The sequence below is a fragment of the Strongylocentrotus purpuratus genome, unplaced genomic scaffold, assembly GCF_000002235.5.
Source record: "Strongylocentrotus purpuratus isolate Spur 01 unplaced genomic scaffold, Spur_5.0 spur5_scaffold_7, whole genome shotgun sequence".
NCBI lineage: Eukaryota > Metazoa > Echinodermata > Echinoidea > Camarodonta > Strongylocentrotidae > Strongylocentrotus > Strongylocentrotus purpuratus.
In genome coordinates, this window is record NW_022145613.1 from 2,516,204 (window position 1) to 2,536,960 (window position 20,757).

Consider the following 20,757-nt stretch of genomic DNA (forward strand, 5'->3'; position numbering starts at 1 on the left):
ACATGTTATTCCAAATAACTTAAACAAAATTTTCTCATGAAATACACTGTCAGCACCACTTTAATCCCCCAACACCAACATCCATTTCTCTCTATTTTCGATGTTTGAAATATTTAATCACAACATACAACCAACCTCAAAGTCATGACTGTTACAAACAGAACTTGAAATGCATTATGAACCAATTGGATTTTGGATTTGAATGAATTCTCACATTATAAAAGGATATACGACAAAGAACACTCGTATAAAAGCTTCTTAGAAAAACACAATTTTATTGCTTTGCAATGTACTAACACATGATGTCTACTGATCAAAAATTATTTTATAATCATTCTCGTCATAAACAGTAAACACTCCGCGACAATGAGAGACAATTAAGGCAAGGTGGTATATACATTAATAATTGCTACAAAACCTGTATAAAAGAAGAAACTATGGCACATTTGGAAAAATGACCTGTACAAATACATCTATTTCACACATATACTTTCAACTGATGGCATAATAGTTTATATGTAAAGCAAACAATTTACAAGGAAAGATTATTGATACACAAAATACACATTGAAAGACATAATTTGTTTAAAGGGAATAGGTCGGCAGCTATCATGTGTAGAAGAACAGAATTCGCTGACACCAGACAAGGTGTGCAACTCTGCACACAGCAAACTTATAGGCCAGTCAAGAAATATCCCCTCGTCTCTTTGAGTATTCAAGTGATGCAAATATCAGATAATGACTTTTTCATATGGAGAAATCAGGGCATGTGAGTTAAAGTCTCACCTCCCTGGAGAAATGTAGAGCATTACATAGAGCATGTTGGTCATAAAACTGACAGCTAATCCTGGTGATTATTAAACAACTTTAATGGGTAAACACCAGAATGGTGTTAAATTCCCCATGACAGCCCACTCTTACAAGTCATACTAAGATACTGAGTGATAGGAATGAAATACACAATAAATTATATTCATCAGACATTAATTCATGTAAGATGTAACCTTATTTCTGAAAACATATAAAATGAATAACAACATACTTGCATGAGTGTGCTTGACCTTACAACATAAGACTAAAATATAAGAGTACAGTGACTTACTTTTCAAATCATAATTTTTCTCACTGGCAGAGAGTGAGATAGAGAGAGGAGAAAAGAGCAAGCGAGAATAACCTTTAATCATCTTTCTTGAAAGTCAAAATGATTGTTCCAAGTATTTATCTAAGGTTTGAGTTGATAGTAAGCATGTGTGTTACATATCTAGGAATACATGTACATGATAATAAAAAAAAACCTTACCTTTCATAATTGTTAACATAATGCAAGGTTTGAGTTGATGGTATATAACCTTTAACTCTGAACAAAATAATGAACATAGTCCTAATCCTAAACCTAAACCTAAATTAAAACACAATTGCAACTCTAACCCTAACCCTATACATTTGACGAAATAAAACCTGGAGCAATGGTCATATGAGCAAATGTTGGATCATTTTTATACATGTATGTCACATGAAGTGTTTCTAGCAATAAATCTTATCATTATAATATTTCATAAATTGTTACCAAATAGAGAGTATTCTCCTGATTGTACTTTATTTCACAAAATTGGCATCTAATAAATATTCCCATTTGCATAACAAATATATTTAAACAACATTTATATAAAAAAACACCCGAGTATAAAATCACTGTATTTCATAATTTGTATTCAGCTACAGAATGGATTTTTAGTAAAGTATTGATATAATTGCAACTATAACCCTAACACTAGGACAGCTTTCAATATATCATAATGGCATGATAGTTGATAATGTATCTTATAATTAAATGATTCTTCATTCAGATGTATCCATGAATGACTCGGCATGTATTACAAACAAAAATGTGCACAAGTTTAGGATTAATGGCATTCAAAGGTTACTTCCATTATGTTATGAGAGCATGGTTCAATTTGAATGTAGACTATTCAACCAAACCTTGGGTTTAACATCCCTTTCATTTAAAACTAGAGTTGAGGCAAATTTGACATGAATCAAGAGAACTGGTACTGTTCAGTTGTCTAGCTGTCAAATTGAGAAACATGATAGGCTATTTCAGGAGTATCGTTGTATATATTTACAGTACTAATTCAAAACACTTTCAGCATTGAATCTGTATTTCTTTTCTTTCTACCGGGGGTATTCAACTTTTTGTAAGGAGAAATCTCAAGACATTGCTGCTTCATAGGGCCTTTCACTGAGAAATTTCTCTTTCTGGATGCAATCCCTGACCCATTCTGAGGTGACTACGTGCTGCTTCAAGGCTCGCTTCTGGCCTCGTAGACGGAACTCTCTCACTCTGCTAAGGTCACTGCAAGAAAAAAATGGTATTGAAGTTAATTAGAATTTAGAAATGGATTACATTCTTATTTATGTAGGTAAACTACAAAAGACTAGGATAAATTTCTTCAGACAAAATTGACAATTCAAATGACAAAATTAAAATTAAAACCAGCTACAGGTACATGTATGAGGACCAACATAATTTAAGCCTGAAAATAGTACAATCATATACATGTACTAGCATGTCAATCTAACCAGTAGTCTTTTAGAATTACAAGAATTACAGCTTAAAAACACAAAAATCATTCTTCAGGAAATGTAAGCCAATACCTGTATACTTGACAAGATATCAAGAGAATGAATTAATGAGGGTCTTGTCATTCTTCCTACTGCTATACAAGTTCTAATTGGAGTAAATCCCACCTTTTGTCTACGATGATGTGAGTGACCTGCCTGTCTAGCATAGGACACATGGTGGCGCCATGAAACCTCATCTCCAAGGATACCAGGTCAAGAGAGCAATCTTTGATGTGCTACAGGGAAAATAACACAAATATTAAAACAAAATTGTCAGTGTCTAAAACCTGTCTGATATTGGGAAATAAATCTCTCTCTCAGATAAGGGATATATATAATTATATTAATCCCCTTATAAGCTGTACCTTTGATAGCACATAAATTTGTAAGCCCTTTAACAGCCGTTATGCAAGCAAATATTGCCTTCTTCACATCCCTTGCAATTCAGCAATGAATAGAATATTACACAAACAACAACTTTTTCTTGGAGGATAATAATAAAAGATTGATGTTATAATGAAACACCTGGGGCCAGGGGGGCATTTCACAAAACTTGTCATCAGTGACAATTGACAGTCTTTGCTATAAGCTACTGAAATCCTTGCTTCTGATTGGTTATCAGCAGATTTGTCACTGATTTTTGTCATTTGTCATTGAAAAAAGGCTTTGTGAAACGGGCCCCTGATTGATACATCATCATGATTCTACTCACTGTGTCCTCCTCCCCAATGACAAGGCATGAATCCATATAGACACGGCACAGACGAAAGAGACCAAGGAGGGAGTCTTGAGGAAAGTAGTCCATCTCTATCTCGGCTATCTGTTCAGCAGTCATTGGCTGCTTACTCTTCTGTGAAAACAATGAACAGACATTGACATGTACAACCTTGTTTACAAAGTGTATGTAATGGTAAACTAAAGTAAAACAATTTTTTTTTTAATGCTAAAGCAAAATAAAATTATGTAACTGTATCATGCTTCTCATATCTGTATCTCATTGCAAGATAATGACAATTCTATTGTGTTTTAAGGGTATATTTGGAAATTACTGCCTTGGAACAATGTTATATTTACTACTACACATCTCAAATGAGAAAGAAAGTTTCATTATATAATGGAAAGCCAACAGTTGTAATCAAATATATTTCAGACTCCCAATCTCAAACGTCTAGATAATGAGTGTAGCATTTACATGAACCTGGAGAAAGAAAAATGGCACATTCAAATCATATCTCAAATATGGCGGAATTTAAAATCGCCCCATCAAGCTGTCTCACAAGCTCACCTTCTTCTCCACATTTGCAAAGACCTCCCTGAGTTTCTCTTCATTGACGTCCTGTGTATAGCTGTCTCCATGACAGTCATAGTCCAAGGCAAACTGAGCCGTCATCTTAGCAGAGGTGAACAGCATATGGGATGGTAACCATGGCAATAAGCGACCGGCATCCTATCAGCCAAGAGAATGCACAAGAATGAAGGATTTTATCAGTAGTTATGGTCCTGGCTGTTCCCTCAAGTATGAGGATCAATGGATATTAATTTGAGGTCATTGCTGTCATGATTCAGTATGAATGATTACGTAGATACACACTTTACCAATTATACAATTCTTGAAATATAACAAGAGAGCTTGGAATAGTATTGCATGTTACAGGTGTTTTTACGGCTGGTTCTTCAGAAGTAACTGCCCCTCCCCCCTATGTGCCTCAAGAACATTATTTCCAAAGTCCTTGCTAAAAGGCTCTATTGAGTTTCATTCATTCTAAATAATGACAAAAATAAGGGACCATTATATTTCATTCTCTAGGAGGGATTATGACATTAAGGCAGTCAGAAATGTCTCATTTGTTGATTTCATGAATGTTAACCAACTAACTACTGGATTCTCCCCTTCCAATACACTTAGTACAAGAACTATTTTTTTCTCGAAGGCAAAGGGTTAGGTGGTGTATGTGAATCTTACCAGGCTTTCAATGAGCCATGAAGTCTTCACAACGTCATATATCTTGGCACTGTAAGATATAACAAATGAAATATTTCATTAAAATAACAATTACATTGTTTCAGTGCCTGTATCTGGATGACTACCGCCTGGTCAACTATGCCAGAAGACCATTAGTTACATCCTGTAGTACTAACCCAAGACAATTATCCCTGTATGAACACCATGCCCTTCCCATAAAATCAAGCCACTGACAACCTATGCATAACCACTCCACTAGCACAACTAGCTACTCCAGAGGACAATAACACATCTCCTTGAAAACTGTACCCCTCCACCTCTGGACAATTGACTCTGGACAAGTGCATAAGGGGTAGGTTTCTAGCGATTGCAATGGACACACTGCCTTTCATGCAGGAGTTATACAAGCATACACTCTGTTCATAAAATCGATCTGAAAGAAAGAGGGCCATGATAAAACAGACTTCTATGCAAATGAGATGGCTGCTGCAGCCTCGTTCACAATTGACACAGTAAACTTTCTAAAAAAATGCACATGCATAATAAAGTGACATTAATGAAGAGCACAATATAAAATTGGTATTTCATAACACTGATAATATGCTAACGGCTTTTGTAGTGTACAATTCCTATTTCGTTCATCCCAATTAGCCATTCATAATACATGTATACATTATGTGCACTTCTAATTTTCCTGCGGCATTCTCTCAAACTCTCTCTCTCCCTCTCTCTCTCTCCCTCCCTCTCTCTCTCTCTCTCTCTACACCTCATGCACTGCATCACATAACATGTGAACAAGGCTTAATACTGAGTGATATTCACCTGAATATGTTCTTGACCTTGAGGTTAACCTTGTCCGCCAGCACACAGTATGTATCTATACCTGGGTTCTGAACCACTAAGCCTCCACACTCTACTATCTTCTTCTCTAGCTGATCCTTAGGATGGCTTGCAGGACTGTTCATGATACAGAGCTCTCGTCCCTCCAGCATTTCAGACGTCTGGAAACAAAAATGGAAAGACAGAAAAGATTCCAAACTAGGCACAATTTCTAGATCATTACTCTTCTACATCCTACTTTTTTTTTCTCTCATCCTTAAGATGGCGCAGGGAACTGTTCATGATACAGAGCTCTAGTATTTCATAGGTCTGGAAACAACAAGGAAAGGACACAAAGGATACAACATAATTACTAAATGAAGAAGGACTTTTCTATTTGAGAAGTATGTTTGTTTCATGACTATTGTATAATGCTTTTATACCTGAGAGGGCAATATGCTTTATACATGCCAAAGAGAATCTGCCATTGCATGTAAAATAATGTCTACAGGGATCTTTTCTGAATGAAAGGAAGGTATTCATATATTATACGCTCAATTTTGTTCATTGACGAAATATAGAAAACTAAAGATACTTTAAAAGAACTGCATCAAGAGAATACTGAACTTCAGTCCTGTTAAACACTGGCTCCTTTCCACAAAAGAGTAACAAACAATCTTGATATAAATCATTGCAATGCTATTACTGCAAACTCTTATAATATCTCTTTACAATGAAAACCCACATAACAACACCCCATGCCTGACCTGTTTGACATTAGAAGTGTCTGCAGCTCTGAACCTTGATGGCACAGCAACCGGAATTACTGCTCTTGATGTTGCTTTTCTTCTCTTAGTAGTCACGATCTCATCGTCATCCACGTTAACGTGTCTTCCTGTTAACTTGCCCTCTGCTTGCTACGATAGAAAAATACAATGAAACTTGTTTACAAAGACTGCTAAAGGGACACAAGAAAGCTGTCTTTATGGGAAAGAAGTCTTTTATATAAAGGTACCTGTACTACACATTTCTGTGAGAAGAAAACCTTTGCTTTATAGACAGGTGGTCGCTATGAAAGTAGGTTTGAGCAAGAAAACATGGAGTGAAAAAGGAATCAAGTTTGCATCTTACTGGAAGCGTCAAGAAGTCCTTGCAAACCATCATAATTTTGCAGGAAAACTGTTGATCCTCACCAATTTGACTGCTAGGAAAGCTCTTTTTCTTAGTGAAGCCCATCTCCATAGGTTAAGTCGACATAGTCTATCGATGGTATTTTTATGAAAGAGTGGAAAGAGTGGAGTGGAAAAAGCAAATAATTGTTGCCAATTTGATGCATTTAGACCTTTAAAAACTCTTGATTTGTTATGGGTTACCTGTCTCATGTTCTCCATCTCTTCTGTGGTCATACACTGGTGCCAGTCCTTATCGTCTCTAACCTTCTCCAGACGAGGGAATCGTAGTGTACATCCTGTCCTGTACCTGATGTGGAATGACATAAAAAGATTAGATGCACTGAAGTGAGGCACATCCAGCATAGGGAGTGGCTCCATTTGTCAGAATTCTGCAATTTTTGGACTTGGAGTGGAAAAAATAAAGGTGCAGGTCTATGTTTTAGAATAGGTGGGCATGTTAATTTGTAATACCATGCTTATTTCTATACCTTGATTTTTAATTTTCTTGTATTATTTTGGAGATAAAATCTTTTAGATCAATCCGTCAATGTGAATCATATTTTTGCTCGATGCACATTCGTATCACAAGGTCAATTTCCCTGTCATCAAACAGAAATGAGAGAAAGGCTAGTCTTGTTGAGCAATTTAATAGTCCAGATGATTTACTTTCATAAACACTTGTCATGGATGACCACCCCAGCATACATGAGCCCAGTGTTCAACAGGTTTGGCCATTTCAAGTGTAGACATTACAGCACTCTATGTGTGAACTTACACATTAGATGAGTTGATTTCGGTAGCTTTGACTTGAACTATGAAGGAATGCTGGGGCTCCACATAGAGCTCTGGTTTCTCCTACAAAAAATATATATACAGGTATGCATATCAGAAACACATAGCTTATAAGAATATATTTTTCAGATGAATCTAGTGCAAATAAGTCCATGTATGTTTACATAATAATCCATAGGCAGAATATTAATATCAAACTTCTTTGTAAGGTACTTTTCCTCTCAAATTATTTTTTACAATTTAAACTCTGAGAGGTTGATCCACAGACTTAAATCAGAACTGACTGATACATCTCTTTTATAAATCAAATTACACAAATATTACCCTAACGCTTCATATGGAAAATGACAATATGTAAACAATCACAAACCTGTCCAATGAATAATAATATTTCTGCTTATATAGTGCTTAATACATCGGCAAGTCCGAGTTTCTCAGCGCTTTACAGTCATTACCAGCGGTCATCGGATTCTGGCTTGCCCGCACACAATGTATGCACTTTCCCCACTCCCTGGGGAGCATTCCAGCAAGAGCTACTAGGCCCAAATTGCTAAGCATACTACATTGGCTGATAGATCAAAGACTTTCCCTTACCCTTGTGCACTGTAACCATCTAGGTGGGTTCTCTTTGTCATACTTCTTCCAGTGTTTGGCAAGTTTCTGGTTGAAATCTAGGAGCTCCTGTAAAGTGTATCCCGATCCGACCTAAGGAAAGTAGCAACAATGTTGATTCAGATGGATCAAATTTAAAGATAATCTTCAATACTAATGTTGGAATTGCATTACAAGAGGAAGTACAGACTTCAATTAATTCATCATTTATTAGATGGATTGTTTGAACCAGTAATGTATATAGAAATAAACAGAACTTGCTGGAAATCTCATCAACTGAAATGCACAATCTCACATGAGGCCCAATGTGACATAAAGTACTTGGGCCTCTAGCAGGATAATCCTTACCTTACAAAAGGAGTAAAAGATCTTGGGATGGTCTCCTTCCCTGCTTGGAGGAACAGCTAGTGCGCAGAGGAAATGTGAGATGAGCTGCGACCGATACTAGTAAAACAAAGCGGTAAAACAAAGAGGTAAAACAAAATACCTTGTTTTAGAGAATTCATTGGAACATTTAAAATACAATATGTTCTTGCCAATCTAAGAGTGATCAATTTTGATATACTCAAAGACAGTCGAAAGTTCTTACATACAAGACATGGGACAAGTGAAGTAGGACGAATTCCAAATTGAAAATGTAAAATAAAAAAATAAACAAATAAATCTTTTCAGATGTGACAATTACTTTATAAAAATACAAAATGAAATACTATATATGTATTTTGTCTGCCGAGAACTAGAACCATTCATGATTATCTCACAATGATTGAACACCCCTGTGACTCTTGGCAAACAATCTACAGTATGTGTTGTCTTACCCCTTTGCCAAAGTAGCCTCCGACTATAAGAAGGTCCAACTCATCCATCAGATTGTCGACATACTCGGGTTTGATCTTCAACCAACCACTACCTACAATGGGACAGAATGGAAAGACATGAAACTTTCACAAATCTGGACTATTTGTAAAGCCAACAATTGTCTGGTGTCACAATGGTCATCACAAGTATTCAAAAAGCATCTCATCCTTCCAAGTTGTACCATATAATTTACATGTTTAAGTAAAAAAAAACCTATAATTCTATTTGAAAAAGCACACAAATGAATAGCTCTTGATCAGTAATGTTTTACAGCTCCACCACGTTGTGATATATGTACTTCAACTATCATTTCATGTTCCAGGTTTTTCAATCGTCATACATTCTGTCTTTGTCTTTTGCTGTGATAACAAAAGAGTGTTAAATGTCATCAAACTTCAAAACTCATGAGCTTATTCTGAATTTAAAGATGAATGCAATCTTACTTAGACAAAAAAAAAATTATTTCAAAAGGACTAAGCCATTATTAACAACCTATTGCACTGTAATGGTAGAAAGTTACCCCAAAACAAAAATATCAAAAATAAACAACATCAGAATACAAACCTTTTCTCTTGTCAGGTCGATAAGTTGACTCTGGATGCTTAACGACGATTCCTTCTTCTCTTTTATCTATAGCCTCATTCAATGCCTCTACAACCTCTGCCCTACAAGAAAGAGAGAGAGTGAGAGAAAGAGAGGGAGTGAGAGTGAGAGAGTGAGTCGCACCTCAGTCACACCACCAAACAGACTCCGAATCAACCAACTTTTGGCCATTGGGGTATATGAAACTTCTTGTTCCGTCTGTTGTCGGACGCGTTGGTGTGACTGATGTCCTACTAAGGGCGCGTTCATGCTTGATTTTGAAGGCAGAATGAGCGATTTGTAACGCTCATTGTAAACGCTCATCGTAATCGCAGTTCCACGGTGCACTGTTCATGCTCACTTCTCCAGGCAATTCTCCTTGGGTGGCCTTCAGCTGGATTCGCAAACCTGTGTGCACATGCTACGTAGACCCACTAGAGGTCAGTGCGTTGACCCCATTTAAACGTGTTTACAAATTGTAAACGCATCTTTTTGTGAGTTTACGATCGGCGATCGTGATCACCGTTTTTTCGGTGATTCTACAAAAGTGAGCATGAACGCAATCGTGTTTTAAACTAAACGCGTAACAGATGCCTGATTCTGGCCGTCAAAATCAAGCATGAACGCGCCCTAAGCAATGTCAAATCAAAGGGAGATGCCAATCATGGAAAACTAAATGTGTGCTTCTTTAGTCTTGACAGGATAATACTCTAATCATTTTCTTTCAGAGCAGAATTGATGATACACATAGATAATAGAATCGAAATTTGAAATGAACATTTGTTTGATTCCTGCGTTTTTCCTTGATCTGCATTTGTATATTTTACTGTCTAGTTGAAATGAAATACTTCAAACACCCTAACATGCCTGTATTTCAAGACCAAATGTAATGACTTTGTAAAACAAATACCATTCGTGGATCAGAAAAATATCTTCGAGTACAAAGATTGGTCTGTATAAATCATGCTACAACTACAACTGCTCCGCAACCAATTCCTAGCATTAACCAAACTCCTGACTTCAAACCGGGACTCAACACTTCACCTAAACCTACACCATATACCCAACCTAAACATTAATTGCACCCCAGACCTTCACTGCCAAACCTCAGGTTTTAATTATAGGACAAAAGTGCAGGGCTAAATTGAAGGGTCAATACACTTCTATTTAACCTCATCCATTCAGTTTGATATGAAGAAAACAAATATTGTATTACCATAATTTTCTGTTGCAATATAGTGAGTATTAAAAAGTTTTATCTATCTTTCCTCATGTAAAGAAAAGAGAAAACAATGGGTTATGGCAGGGAACACTTTTTTTTCTTTTTATTATATTGAGACCAGGGAAGATAACAAAATAAACTTACTTTGTAGATGCATCTCTCCTCTCCACCAAGACCATTCTTCCTTCAATTACAGTGAACACTCTACAACCAAAACAGATACAAACACATTAGCCTTGACATGAAACATAATTCACATTCCAAGTAAATCAAGACTGCAAAGATGAATTAAAGTTACAGACAGAGACATATATATATATATATATATATATATATATATATGGAAGGTACCATGACTTACGGCGTGCTCACATAAGCTGTGGTAAAGTAACCATGGCGGTTTAACATACGTTTTTAAAGCATAATTAGTGGAGTGCAATTCACCTTTTTGTATTTTGTAACACAAAGATATGAGACTATTAGAAGCAGTTAATTTTTACATCCTTTTTTTAAAGCATGAATACCATTACAGTACTTTTTTTAAAGGTTTTTAATTCAAATTTTTCAAACAGAAATCTAAGGCTAAAAAAAAAATAAAGTCAGCAATTGGAACACTTTATACAAAACCTACTTTCAAAGAAACTTGATGTAACACAACCTTGGACTTACTTTGGTAAGTAGTTGAGTCTCTCCTTGAGGGGGCGGTTTGCAAGTTTGGTATTGTTCACAAGGAGTACATCAAACACAGCATAACACACCTGAACATCTAAAAACAAAGCAAAAAATAAAATATAAAGGAATAACCTCACATGAATACAAATATAAATGTCATTGAAATGGGATTGGTTCCTGTAAAGGTATCACAGCAGATTGTAGTGGCAATTGAAATCAGACTGGTATCCATAAAAGACTAACATTTGGGTAAATTTAGTCCGCTGATCTATGGAGCGCAAGGTGTAAGCCTGCATGTCTCAAAATTATCGTTTTCTTTTACTCTGTTTCTGCGTAAACAAGTTGCCATGGTAATATTCCTAATGAATTCAAAGTGACCTCGTAGCTCTGATAGCAAACAATAAAGACATTTTTTTGCAGGTGTATTTAATCACTTGATGATAATTTTATGTCCCTAAAAGATGCATTTTCAATAGTGTTGAATGTAGGAACTTGCAGGCTCAGTATAAAACCAGTTATAGGTAGGACTGCTTCGAACAATTAACTTTCGTCTTACCTTCTTCATCTCGCAGGCTTTTGATGTCAAAGTTTTCTCCCTTTGAGCTGTATTTAGAAAGAGACATAATTCTGCATTTAAGAAAACATTGAGTTCTGGTACAGGTAATTGTACTAGAGTGCTTTGTCATTAATTTTAATTCCAATTCAATTTTCATCGGAAATAGAACATATGTGGTCTGTTATACAGACAAGTGGGATTTATACATGTATACAAGTGGACGATAAAGCATGTTTCACTGTATATGCATATATTTATAAAATAGTATGTAAGACAATTATTTATTAACAAACTTGAGAATTACTTGGCTATATCAATTGCATGAAACAAAACAGAATTTAACATTGATCAATAGTTTTTTTTTAAATAATTAATAGCTTGGTATACTCACATGAAAGCTTTGGTCTCTGAATTATAGGCACACATCTCACCATCCAATATGCAGGAATGAACATCTCTGTAAAAGGAAAAGATCATATAGTCCTTAACAATTTCCATTTATCTAATAATTTCATAAGCATGTCAAAGAATTTTAGAAATGCTCATTCTAACTGCTCATGCTTTGAACTTTCCCCAACGTGTACATCCCCCCAAAATTGACCAAAGATTATGGCATAATTTCATGAAACCGTCACAAGTACAATTTGTTTGCGTTACAATTAACACACATTTAAATGGGATGTTGTCGAACTTGAACTATTGATGGTGTTTTTACAGACGTGTATCAATCAGATATGATTATTTACGTCTGGGGAACGACCTTTAAACGTCACCATCCGAAAGACGTGACTCAGTTTCGAACCTGTGTCCTCAGCTGAATCAGTTTGTAACTTTCACTTTTAGCTGGATTACAGGCGCACGCCACAACGCCTAGTCTAACGATGCCTGGTAGATAAGATTATTGGGGAATTTTGTATGTACAGGAGGGTTAGAGAATCTTCCTCTGACAGGAAAGATCAAGGGAAAGAAGGGCGCTTGGGGTGAACAGCATACATAAACGTAATGATGAGAAAGGAGTGACAGTACCAAGAAGCATGATCACTAACGTTCTTGGGATAATGCAGTGAGAGAGAGAGACAGAGAGAGAGACAGAGAGAGACAGAGAGAGAGACAGAGACAGAGACATAGAGAGACAGAGAAAATCATTTGCTCAGCTACATGTATCCAAAATAAGAAATGTCAAGACCCAGGCAAGTAACTGACCTATTGAAGCAGTTTGCAATGTATGGTGTCAAGCTCCCTTCCATTGGGCTCTTGCCAAAGGATCCAGAATAGTCATGTGACCTACAACACAAACATGAGGGATAGGACTTCCATTAAAAAAAGCATATCTAAGAACATCAGAAACATCTTTTTAAATGATTTCTTTGAAAAGAGGCTACTTCAAAGTCAAACTAATTGGTTGAGAGATATTTTTTGCATCAGAAGCCATTGACAGAAATCAATTGAACTTCATGGTGACTCTTTTTGCGACAGTTTCTGGGCCATTTTTTTTTTTTGCCCATAATACTGACCTTCTTGAGAAATACATGTACTTGTCTCCTTCTTTATGAAGCTGCATTCTCTCTCCATCTAGTTTGGTTTCAATCAGGAAACCTTTGTGCTCCATCATACGCTCAACCTAAATGTAAGACAGACAGATAAATCAATAATTAATGATAATAGCAGCAGCCATGATGCTTCTGGAAATCCAACATCATTACACAAATATTACATGCTTTGGGGGGAAAGGGTTTAATAAACCATCGGCCAGAGTAGATCTCAAAACTGTGCTATTCCTGAGATGAATCAATAATTACCGATAATAGCAGCAGCAAGCAGAAGGACCAGGTATGATGCTTTTGGCATTCCAACATTGTTACACAAATATTAAATGCATCAGGTGGAAATGGTTTAAACTATTGGCCCAAGTAGATCTCAAAACTGTGCTATGCTCGGAGATGAATCAAGAGACATCATATAGTCTCAAGAAGGCAAAGGGCCTATATTTTAACTATGATTTCAAAGGAAATAATCAATTTCTATTTGCAATGATTACAGTAATTTTCAATTCAAAACACATACCGGTAGCTCATTATTACATGGAATTTATGCACTGGAAATGAGAATGAGAGATCATAGTTTAAGATTTATATAGCGCTGGTATACAAATACAGTTTCCTAGCGCTTTACAAAACAAAAGCTATGGATATAATTTCAACAATAGAAGATCTTCATTCAGTTTTATTTTCTGCTGTTCTGAACAAACTTTTCCTGAGAATTTACATTGACAAAGTTTGCGTGGCTGTGTCTGAATAGACATTTTGCTGACCTAACAATACAGATACAGACAAGACCTGGCACCCACCCCAGTAATTTTGGCTCTTTCACCCAGCATAGGACTGAAAGGACTGAACACACTGATGGCAATCTCATTCAATCTCACACTCGGGCTAGACAGATCACTGCAAACCTACAAAAGAAGAAAACAAGATTCAAGCTTGAACGATAAACATGAAACCAGAAACAGGTTTTAATACCAGTTTTAAATGTATTTCATATTCAACAACGAACAGATTCTGTGAGCAGAATACATTTTGGAGAAAAGCTCAACTACTCCCATATGTTCAAAGGGAAAGTGTGTTGAACCTCCCCCTCCCCCAATAAACCACCTTCATGGTGTATCAAAATAAAAACACGATTCACCTTTATGTATACATGATTGATCAAACATTAATACTTTAAACATTCTATTGGAGAAGCCCTTTCTACATGTGATGTTACATTTCAAAGCGTACCAAACAACTGAAAAAACAATTTGTATATAGGTAGAACGTGTATAATTAACCTAACAAATCTTGACCTGGCGTTCTGTAGGTAAACTGTTTAGGAGTATGAAGAAAACAAAGGATGACATAAAAATATATGTATGTGCTCTATTCTATGCCAGTGGGTACACATGTGTTAAGTAGTATACAGTTCATTGGAAGTGTATTTAAACTGTAATATCTCTTTGTAGAAGAAAAATGTGAAGCCCATACAGTTTAACCACAGTATAGCAACATGGAACCCCTTACATCAAGAGCAAAACATGTTTTGGTGATCAGTACACTTTAAAAAAAAGTCTTTTAGATGTGCTTTTAGTTTACCTTTGAGAGACTGTTGGTAACATTGAACAAGTCTTCTGCATCAGGATGGAAGGTTCCAAGAATGGACTGCTGACTGAGACCAACTTTCATTTCCTGTCAAAACAAGGAATACGGAATATGAATCTGAGTTAACTTTCTCCCACCAATAAATTGGTTGTTAATAGGAAACCCCTTTTAAATATAAACTCTAATGCTTTTTATCATCAATGAAAACAGTAATCCTCTTGACTTTTATATGGAATGTTGTGGATTTGAGCAAGACATAAGTGCTCAGCGGAGCCAACTAACGACGCTACAAACAAAGCCATCATCATAATAATAGTAATAATCATAATCACTATAATCATCACAACCATCAGCATCACCACCATCACTATTATCATCATCATCATCATCATAATAATAATAGTAATAATCATAATCACTATAATCATCACAACCATCAGCATCACCACCATCACTATTATCATCATCATCATCATCATAATAATAATAGTAATAATCATAATCACTATAATCATCACAACCATCAGCATCACCACCACCACCACTATCATCATCATCATCATCATCATCATTGTCATCGTCGTTGTCGTCGTCGTCGTCATCATCATCATCATCATCTGTGTTACATCTTTGTCTCCCTCAACCCAAATTTAATAAATGTCTGAATAATTTAGTGGTTTTCTTAGAGAGTTTGGCTTTTCCTTGGAGCCTAAACAGTGTTACATTTCTTAAAGATAGATATACATACACAGCATGTTTGCATGCTATTCAGTACAAGCAGGCAATTATCATCAGCTTGAGAAGCAGCTACTTTTCACATTCAAAATGTAAAGAACTTAGTATAGTGGGTATATGTCATGTATTCACACATATCTGCCAAATAAATTGTCCTTGAAAATGAAAATACAAATGGACATATTGTACCTTCATAATCATACGTATGAACCACTTTTGTTCTATAGCGCTGGTTTTCCTGAGTAAGTTCAACAAACTTTGCTTGACCAGGTCTTTCTTCTTGGTAGCATTGTTGAGAGCGATAGAGTCAAGACTGTCATTCACATCCTTAATGGTCAAGCTGCAAGAGGAAATTATTCATTTATATCAGTCAAAAATAGTAGCTAATATCTGAGTATTTTCAAATTTCCTTTGAATACATGAGCAAGGAAAATCAAGTGACTTTTTTGTTGCTAGCCATTGTTTTAAAAATATTAAATGTGCAATGTACACTTGGTTATATACAGGGAAAAGTATATTTCTTAATTGGGTGGACACTTTAAACATATCGGAACTCCATAATTTAAACAGCTTAAAAAACCCATTCACAGGGGCTCTAAAGCTGGTACTTATTATAAACTCATCCTGTAACTTTGTGAGAAATATTAGGAAGGGTCACAATAAACTATCTCATAACACAATTATCTTTCCTCTGAGCATAGCTAGGGAAATTTCAAAATAGTAATCAATCTTCAGGCATGCAAAGACAACTAGACCTCCCCCCCCCCCCCCCCCCCCCCCCCCGCCCACCCACTAGACATCCAAAATAAAGCAATTACCTGTCTGGTTATGCTACTATATTGGGGTTGTTGTCAGGGAGAGGAAGGGAGTCGTCTCAGGGGGTAATTCCATATGGTGTAAATGTCCAAGATTCTTAGAGGAGGGGAATAAGCTCAGTTGGTAGAGCAGTGGTCTTGTAATCCGGCAACCCAGGGTTCGAAACCAAGGCGATGTGCTAGTGCCCTTTGATAAGGCATTAATCATCATTACCAGGTCCCTCGGAGTGGCATTTATGCTTTCTAATTTTTAGCAGTCAGGTAAAATAACCAGTACTACACAAAAGACTTTGCATACTTGCCTTCCTCTCTCTGGGCATCTATTACGCAGGACAAAGAAAGCAACACTAGCAAAGTCTCCAGCTTCCTGTACAAAAGATTTATCATGGTATGAATCATTCACAGGTGAGTTTGGATCTTAACCAGCCTTGCTAGGATCTCATTATTCTCTAAAACTGCCTTCATTTAAAAATCCTATTGTTTTAAATAAGAAAGTAATGAATCTTTCAAAATCATGAAAATCAGGGAATCTTTGAGACAAATTGGCAATGTGGTCAGAAATTGTGATGTCATCCCCTCACAATTCACCACTGATCTGAATGACTGAATGACCTAAAATCTCCATGCCTCTGAATGTTAATGGAATGGTACACCTACCTTATAGGGGGGTGCATGAAAGAACATGTTATCTGTGATATATGATCGAGAATTCGAGATAGGAACAAAATATATCACATACATCATCATTCTATGAAATAATTACCTGGTTTTAACCAAGTCAATTTATTCTCATTTTCCCCTCTTTTTAATGGTAATGACTCAAATACAGTTTCATAAAATAATGAACTAATGGGCAATATCTTTTCATTCCTCTTCACTTTATGATCTTTATTACGCCCCTAATGTGTAGTCTCCATAAAATTCAAACAATGCTGTTTGTATTGTTACTTAAAATTTGCAAGAGGATGCATGATGACTCAGTTGTAGAGCAGTGTCCCGGTTCAATAATCAATCAATGTTCCTTACCTGTTTAGCTGTTGGAGCCCTGTAGTTTAGAAGTTTCTTGGCATCCGTGCTTTCTTTGGCTAAACCAAAGATGTCAATATAGAATTTAGCTAGGGTGTGCTACACAGCAAAGGGAAAAGACAAGAATAGAAATCCAAAGACAATGAATTTGTTCAACTGATTAAAGAGTCTTCAAAGCTTTCTTTTCAAAATTAAATTTTTTGTTGTTGCAATGTTTGTATAAGTACATAAAGAACAGAGTTGTTTTCTTCTTCAACATGTCACTTTCAGAATTGCCAAATATTCCACCATATTCCACCATAATTGGCAAACTTTAAAAGCTCCTTTGAACATCCCCCCTTCCCTTACACTTGCATTCTACATAAAAAATAAACAAGAATATTGTTGATAAATACCTTTGTCATACAAAACAAATAATTTTGAAAAGTCTTATGAAAAAAATGGATTTGTTGTCATAAAGCATGTTTACTAAGAAATTGAATGGAAAGAAACATTTACTAGTACCTCTTTGATGCCATAAGCCATTCTCTCTCTCTCAAGTTGGGGTAACAGTAGTCGCATTGCTGGATAGAAATTATCTGTCTGTTTACAAGGAATAGAGAGTTATAAGATGAGATGTAATTGATACAGGACAAAAGTAGATAGAAATTTTTAAAAATATTGCTACCTACATATGTGTGCTGATGTTCACATCTTCTCACAAAATTTTATTTCAAATATGTTTATTTATAATAGGGTCTGTAGAGCACCAACAAAATTGAGCGTTGCCACCCCCTCCCCCCCCCCCCCCCACACACACACACACACAAACACATACAAAGTGGCTCGTAATTTCATTAAGATCTATTGTCACAATAAAAGGAGGAAAATTAGGAAATTTTTTGATTGAATGATTACAAATTATAACAAATCATCAGTCCTAACCGTGTTTGGGTTCTTGGCATGCATCGCTTTGTGGAATTCTCTCCATTTTTCTAAGAATTCCTTGAAGAGTAGTTTCTTTGCATCGCTCCCCTTCTTCTTCTGGACTCTCTCTAGGAACCCACAAAGCTGTACAAAAGGGATCTGGCTTGCAACGGTTGGCCCCTCTGGCTCTGTGCTAGCTCCTGTAGAAGTGCATGAAGTGGGTTGCTGGTCGGCACTAGCCATTGTACCTACAGAAAAAGAACAACAGTTCAATTCCCAAAATAAAAAGCATTTAGATCTAGTCCATGAAGTGGTATGTGTTTTAGTCAAAATGCTATGGAGTGCCACTTGACAAGTCTTAGTGGAAAAGTTGCATAAGTTAATGAGCAGGAAGATTGGTTACAAGGATAGAAAACAAGCTTCTACTTTGGCAGATCTGTATTTCTTAGAATTGACCACACACTAGGCTTCTGTGTGGATTAGCCGGGATTGGTCCAGGGTAGATTATACATGAGAAGAAAATAATTATCTAAAATTTGATTTTGAACTTTTTAAACCCAATATTTCAAGAAGAGTAATAGATCTAGTTGCAAAGTCTGTAAATCATGTAATCAAGCAAATGCATGTAAATGCATGTTAATCAAATCTTGCTTCCATTAATTAATGTTGGTGTTTACATAGATCTAGACCTCTAGGTGTATTTAATCCCACAAGTGCCTGCCAGACAATATGGCCCTCTGGTCAATTACCACCACAGTTCTTCTTATCCTAAATTGTCTTCCGGGAAAATCTAAAAGGGGCTCTAACTTAGACTCTGAAAGGGCCATTATCAGAAGAGGAAACAGGCATCAACACAGTAACACTAAGTACTAACAGTAGGCTAACACATCTAGATCTAGATCTACACTGCAGAGTACAATTGTACAGCATCGATTCATCATGGCAAAGAGAAAGTACGTGTGCGTGGTAGCGGCGCAGCAAATATGAATGCGTGCGTACTCTCTTCGCCATGTTGAATTAACGATACAACATGGAAGAATCGTCGGGGTAGGACAAACCCCCTTTTTCCCATCGAAGACTTCTTCAAATTATAATTTCAAATGGCCTGCGAGATGCCCAGAAGAGTCGAGCAGCCTAGTAAGTCAAAATTCTAATTACTCCCTTTGAATATTTTGAGATAATGTCGCCCAACCCGCTGTTTAAATAGTTTTTCTAAGCAGCCTCTGAGTCTGAAGCTTCCTGGAGCTGGACTCCTGGAGTTATTATACTGCCACTAATTACTGCTACTGGCGCGGCGGCCGCGTAGGCCTACTGCACTGCACTTGTCGTCTTGACTTCAGTCTTGATCGACTCGAATTAAAAATCAAAATATTGGCCATCTAACCTTAATTATCGTCGAGATATGGTGCTTATTCTTCTATAGCTTTGTTAACAGCAATGAAGTGACTGAATCAAACACATCTAGAGTCCAGACTAGAGTTATTTGATCGCGTTCGCTCACCAGGCCAGGTCCAAGGAGATAGGAGAGGAGTAAAATTAGATTCGCATGGGCGCTGCCATGTTTTCTAATTATTTATTTTTGAACGCCAGCTGGCGCTCGGCCTATGCTTGCAAAGTAAGTGTCACTCTATTTCGGAGCTTGTGACAACCAAAAAGATTCGAGTATCCGTGTTATTGAAGGTGTTTTTCAAAATGCATTTTCTAAATAACCATTTTGGGGCAGCAAAGCTTGGTTTAAGGGCACTCTTCATTCTTGTTTTATTTAGGGGACTGTTACACCCCTTCCCGATGCACAAATAGTGTCAGTATTTATACTTTTGGTAATCAATGCAACGATAGTACAACCATATAGCTCTTCCCCGTCTCAAAACTTTTCTTTCTTCTTTTCTTTCTGATGCTAATATGCTTCCCACGCCCCTCCTCATAGGCGCCGGAAGGGGGGGGGGGGGCAAAACGCCGTAAAAAATGCAGTAAAGGAGTAAAGGTGGTTTGTATTTTCAACCCAAAAGAACATAACAATCATAAAAACCGGAATTAAATCACATATGAATTTCATTCAAAGAAAAGGAAAGTTCACAGGAATTAAATTTCCTAAACATTCCGCATGCCACCTACATTTATCAATGGATGTTTATATAATAGCGATACGCACATATCGTGGAAATATTGTGAGAGGATGGGAAAGCGTGTGTGGTTTTTTTGTTATAGGGGTGAGAAGTCATGAGCCCCTGAACGCTGGCGTATTGATGGGGGGGGGGTATTTCTTATTCG

General features: G+C 36.6%; 1 protein-coding gene across 2 annotated transcripts; it reads right to left on the reverse strand.

Annotated features, from left to right (window-relative positions):
* Positions 1 to 253: 253 nt before the first annotated feature.
* Positions 254 to 20,068, reverse strand: LOC582203 (DNA ligase 4). 2 transcript variants are annotated; one of them, XM_011669908.2, is made up of 27 exons: positions 19,871 to 20,067; positions 18,505 to 18,734; positions 18,085 to 18,162; positions 17,581 to 17,679; positions 16,857 to 16,921; positions 15,929 to 16,079; positions 14,999 to 15,091; positions 14,218 to 14,322; positions 13,385 to 13,491; positions 13,074 to 13,154; positions 12,262 to 12,327; positions 11,871 to 11,917; positions 11,312 to 11,408; positions 10,787 to 10,846; positions 9,403 to 9,503; positions 8,799 to 8,890; positions 8,329 to 8,424; positions 7,963 to 8,073; positions 7,352 to 7,431; positions 6,778 to 6,883; positions 6,172 to 6,321; positions 5,408 to 5,586; positions 4,586 to 4,634; positions 3,908 to 4,069; positions 3,335 to 3,472; positions 2,749 to 2,858; positions 254 to 2,353 (listed from the first exon to the last, which is right to left on the reverse strand). In XM_011669908.2, the coding sequence occupies exons 2-27, from the start codon at positions 18,727 to 18,729 to the stop codon at positions 2,209 to 2,211; spliced, it is 2,793 nt and encodes a 930-aa protein (XP_011668210.2). In that variant the 5' UTR covers positions 18,730 to 18,734; positions 19,871 to 20,067; the 3' UTR covers positions 254 to 2,208. The 2 variants fall into 2 exon arrangements, with proteins under 2 accessions (XP_011668210.2, XP_030830469.1); XM_030974609.1 differs by lacking the exons at positions 254 to 2,353; positions 2,749 to 2,858; positions 3,335 to 3,472; positions 4,586 to 4,634 and having other exon boundaries at positions 3,909 to 4,069; positions 19,871 to 20,068.
* Between the last annotated feature and the right edge of the window lie 689 nt (positions 20,069 to 20,757).

Bases quoted from the DNA above. Each gene is read 5' to 3' on its own strand.
- LOC582203 (XM_011669908.2), bottom strand. From the start codon at position 18,729: ATGGCTAGTGCCGACCAGCAACCCACTTCATGCACTTCTACAGGAGCT. The intron at 15,092-15,928 runs GTACAATATGTC...TTGTTTTGACAG, and splicing joins TCATACGTATGATTATGAAG to GAAATGAAAGTTGGTCTCAG. The intron at 8,074-8,328 runs GTAAGGATTATC...TACTTTCCTTAG, and splicing joins TCTTTTACTCCTTTTGTAAG to GTCGGATCGGGATACACTTT.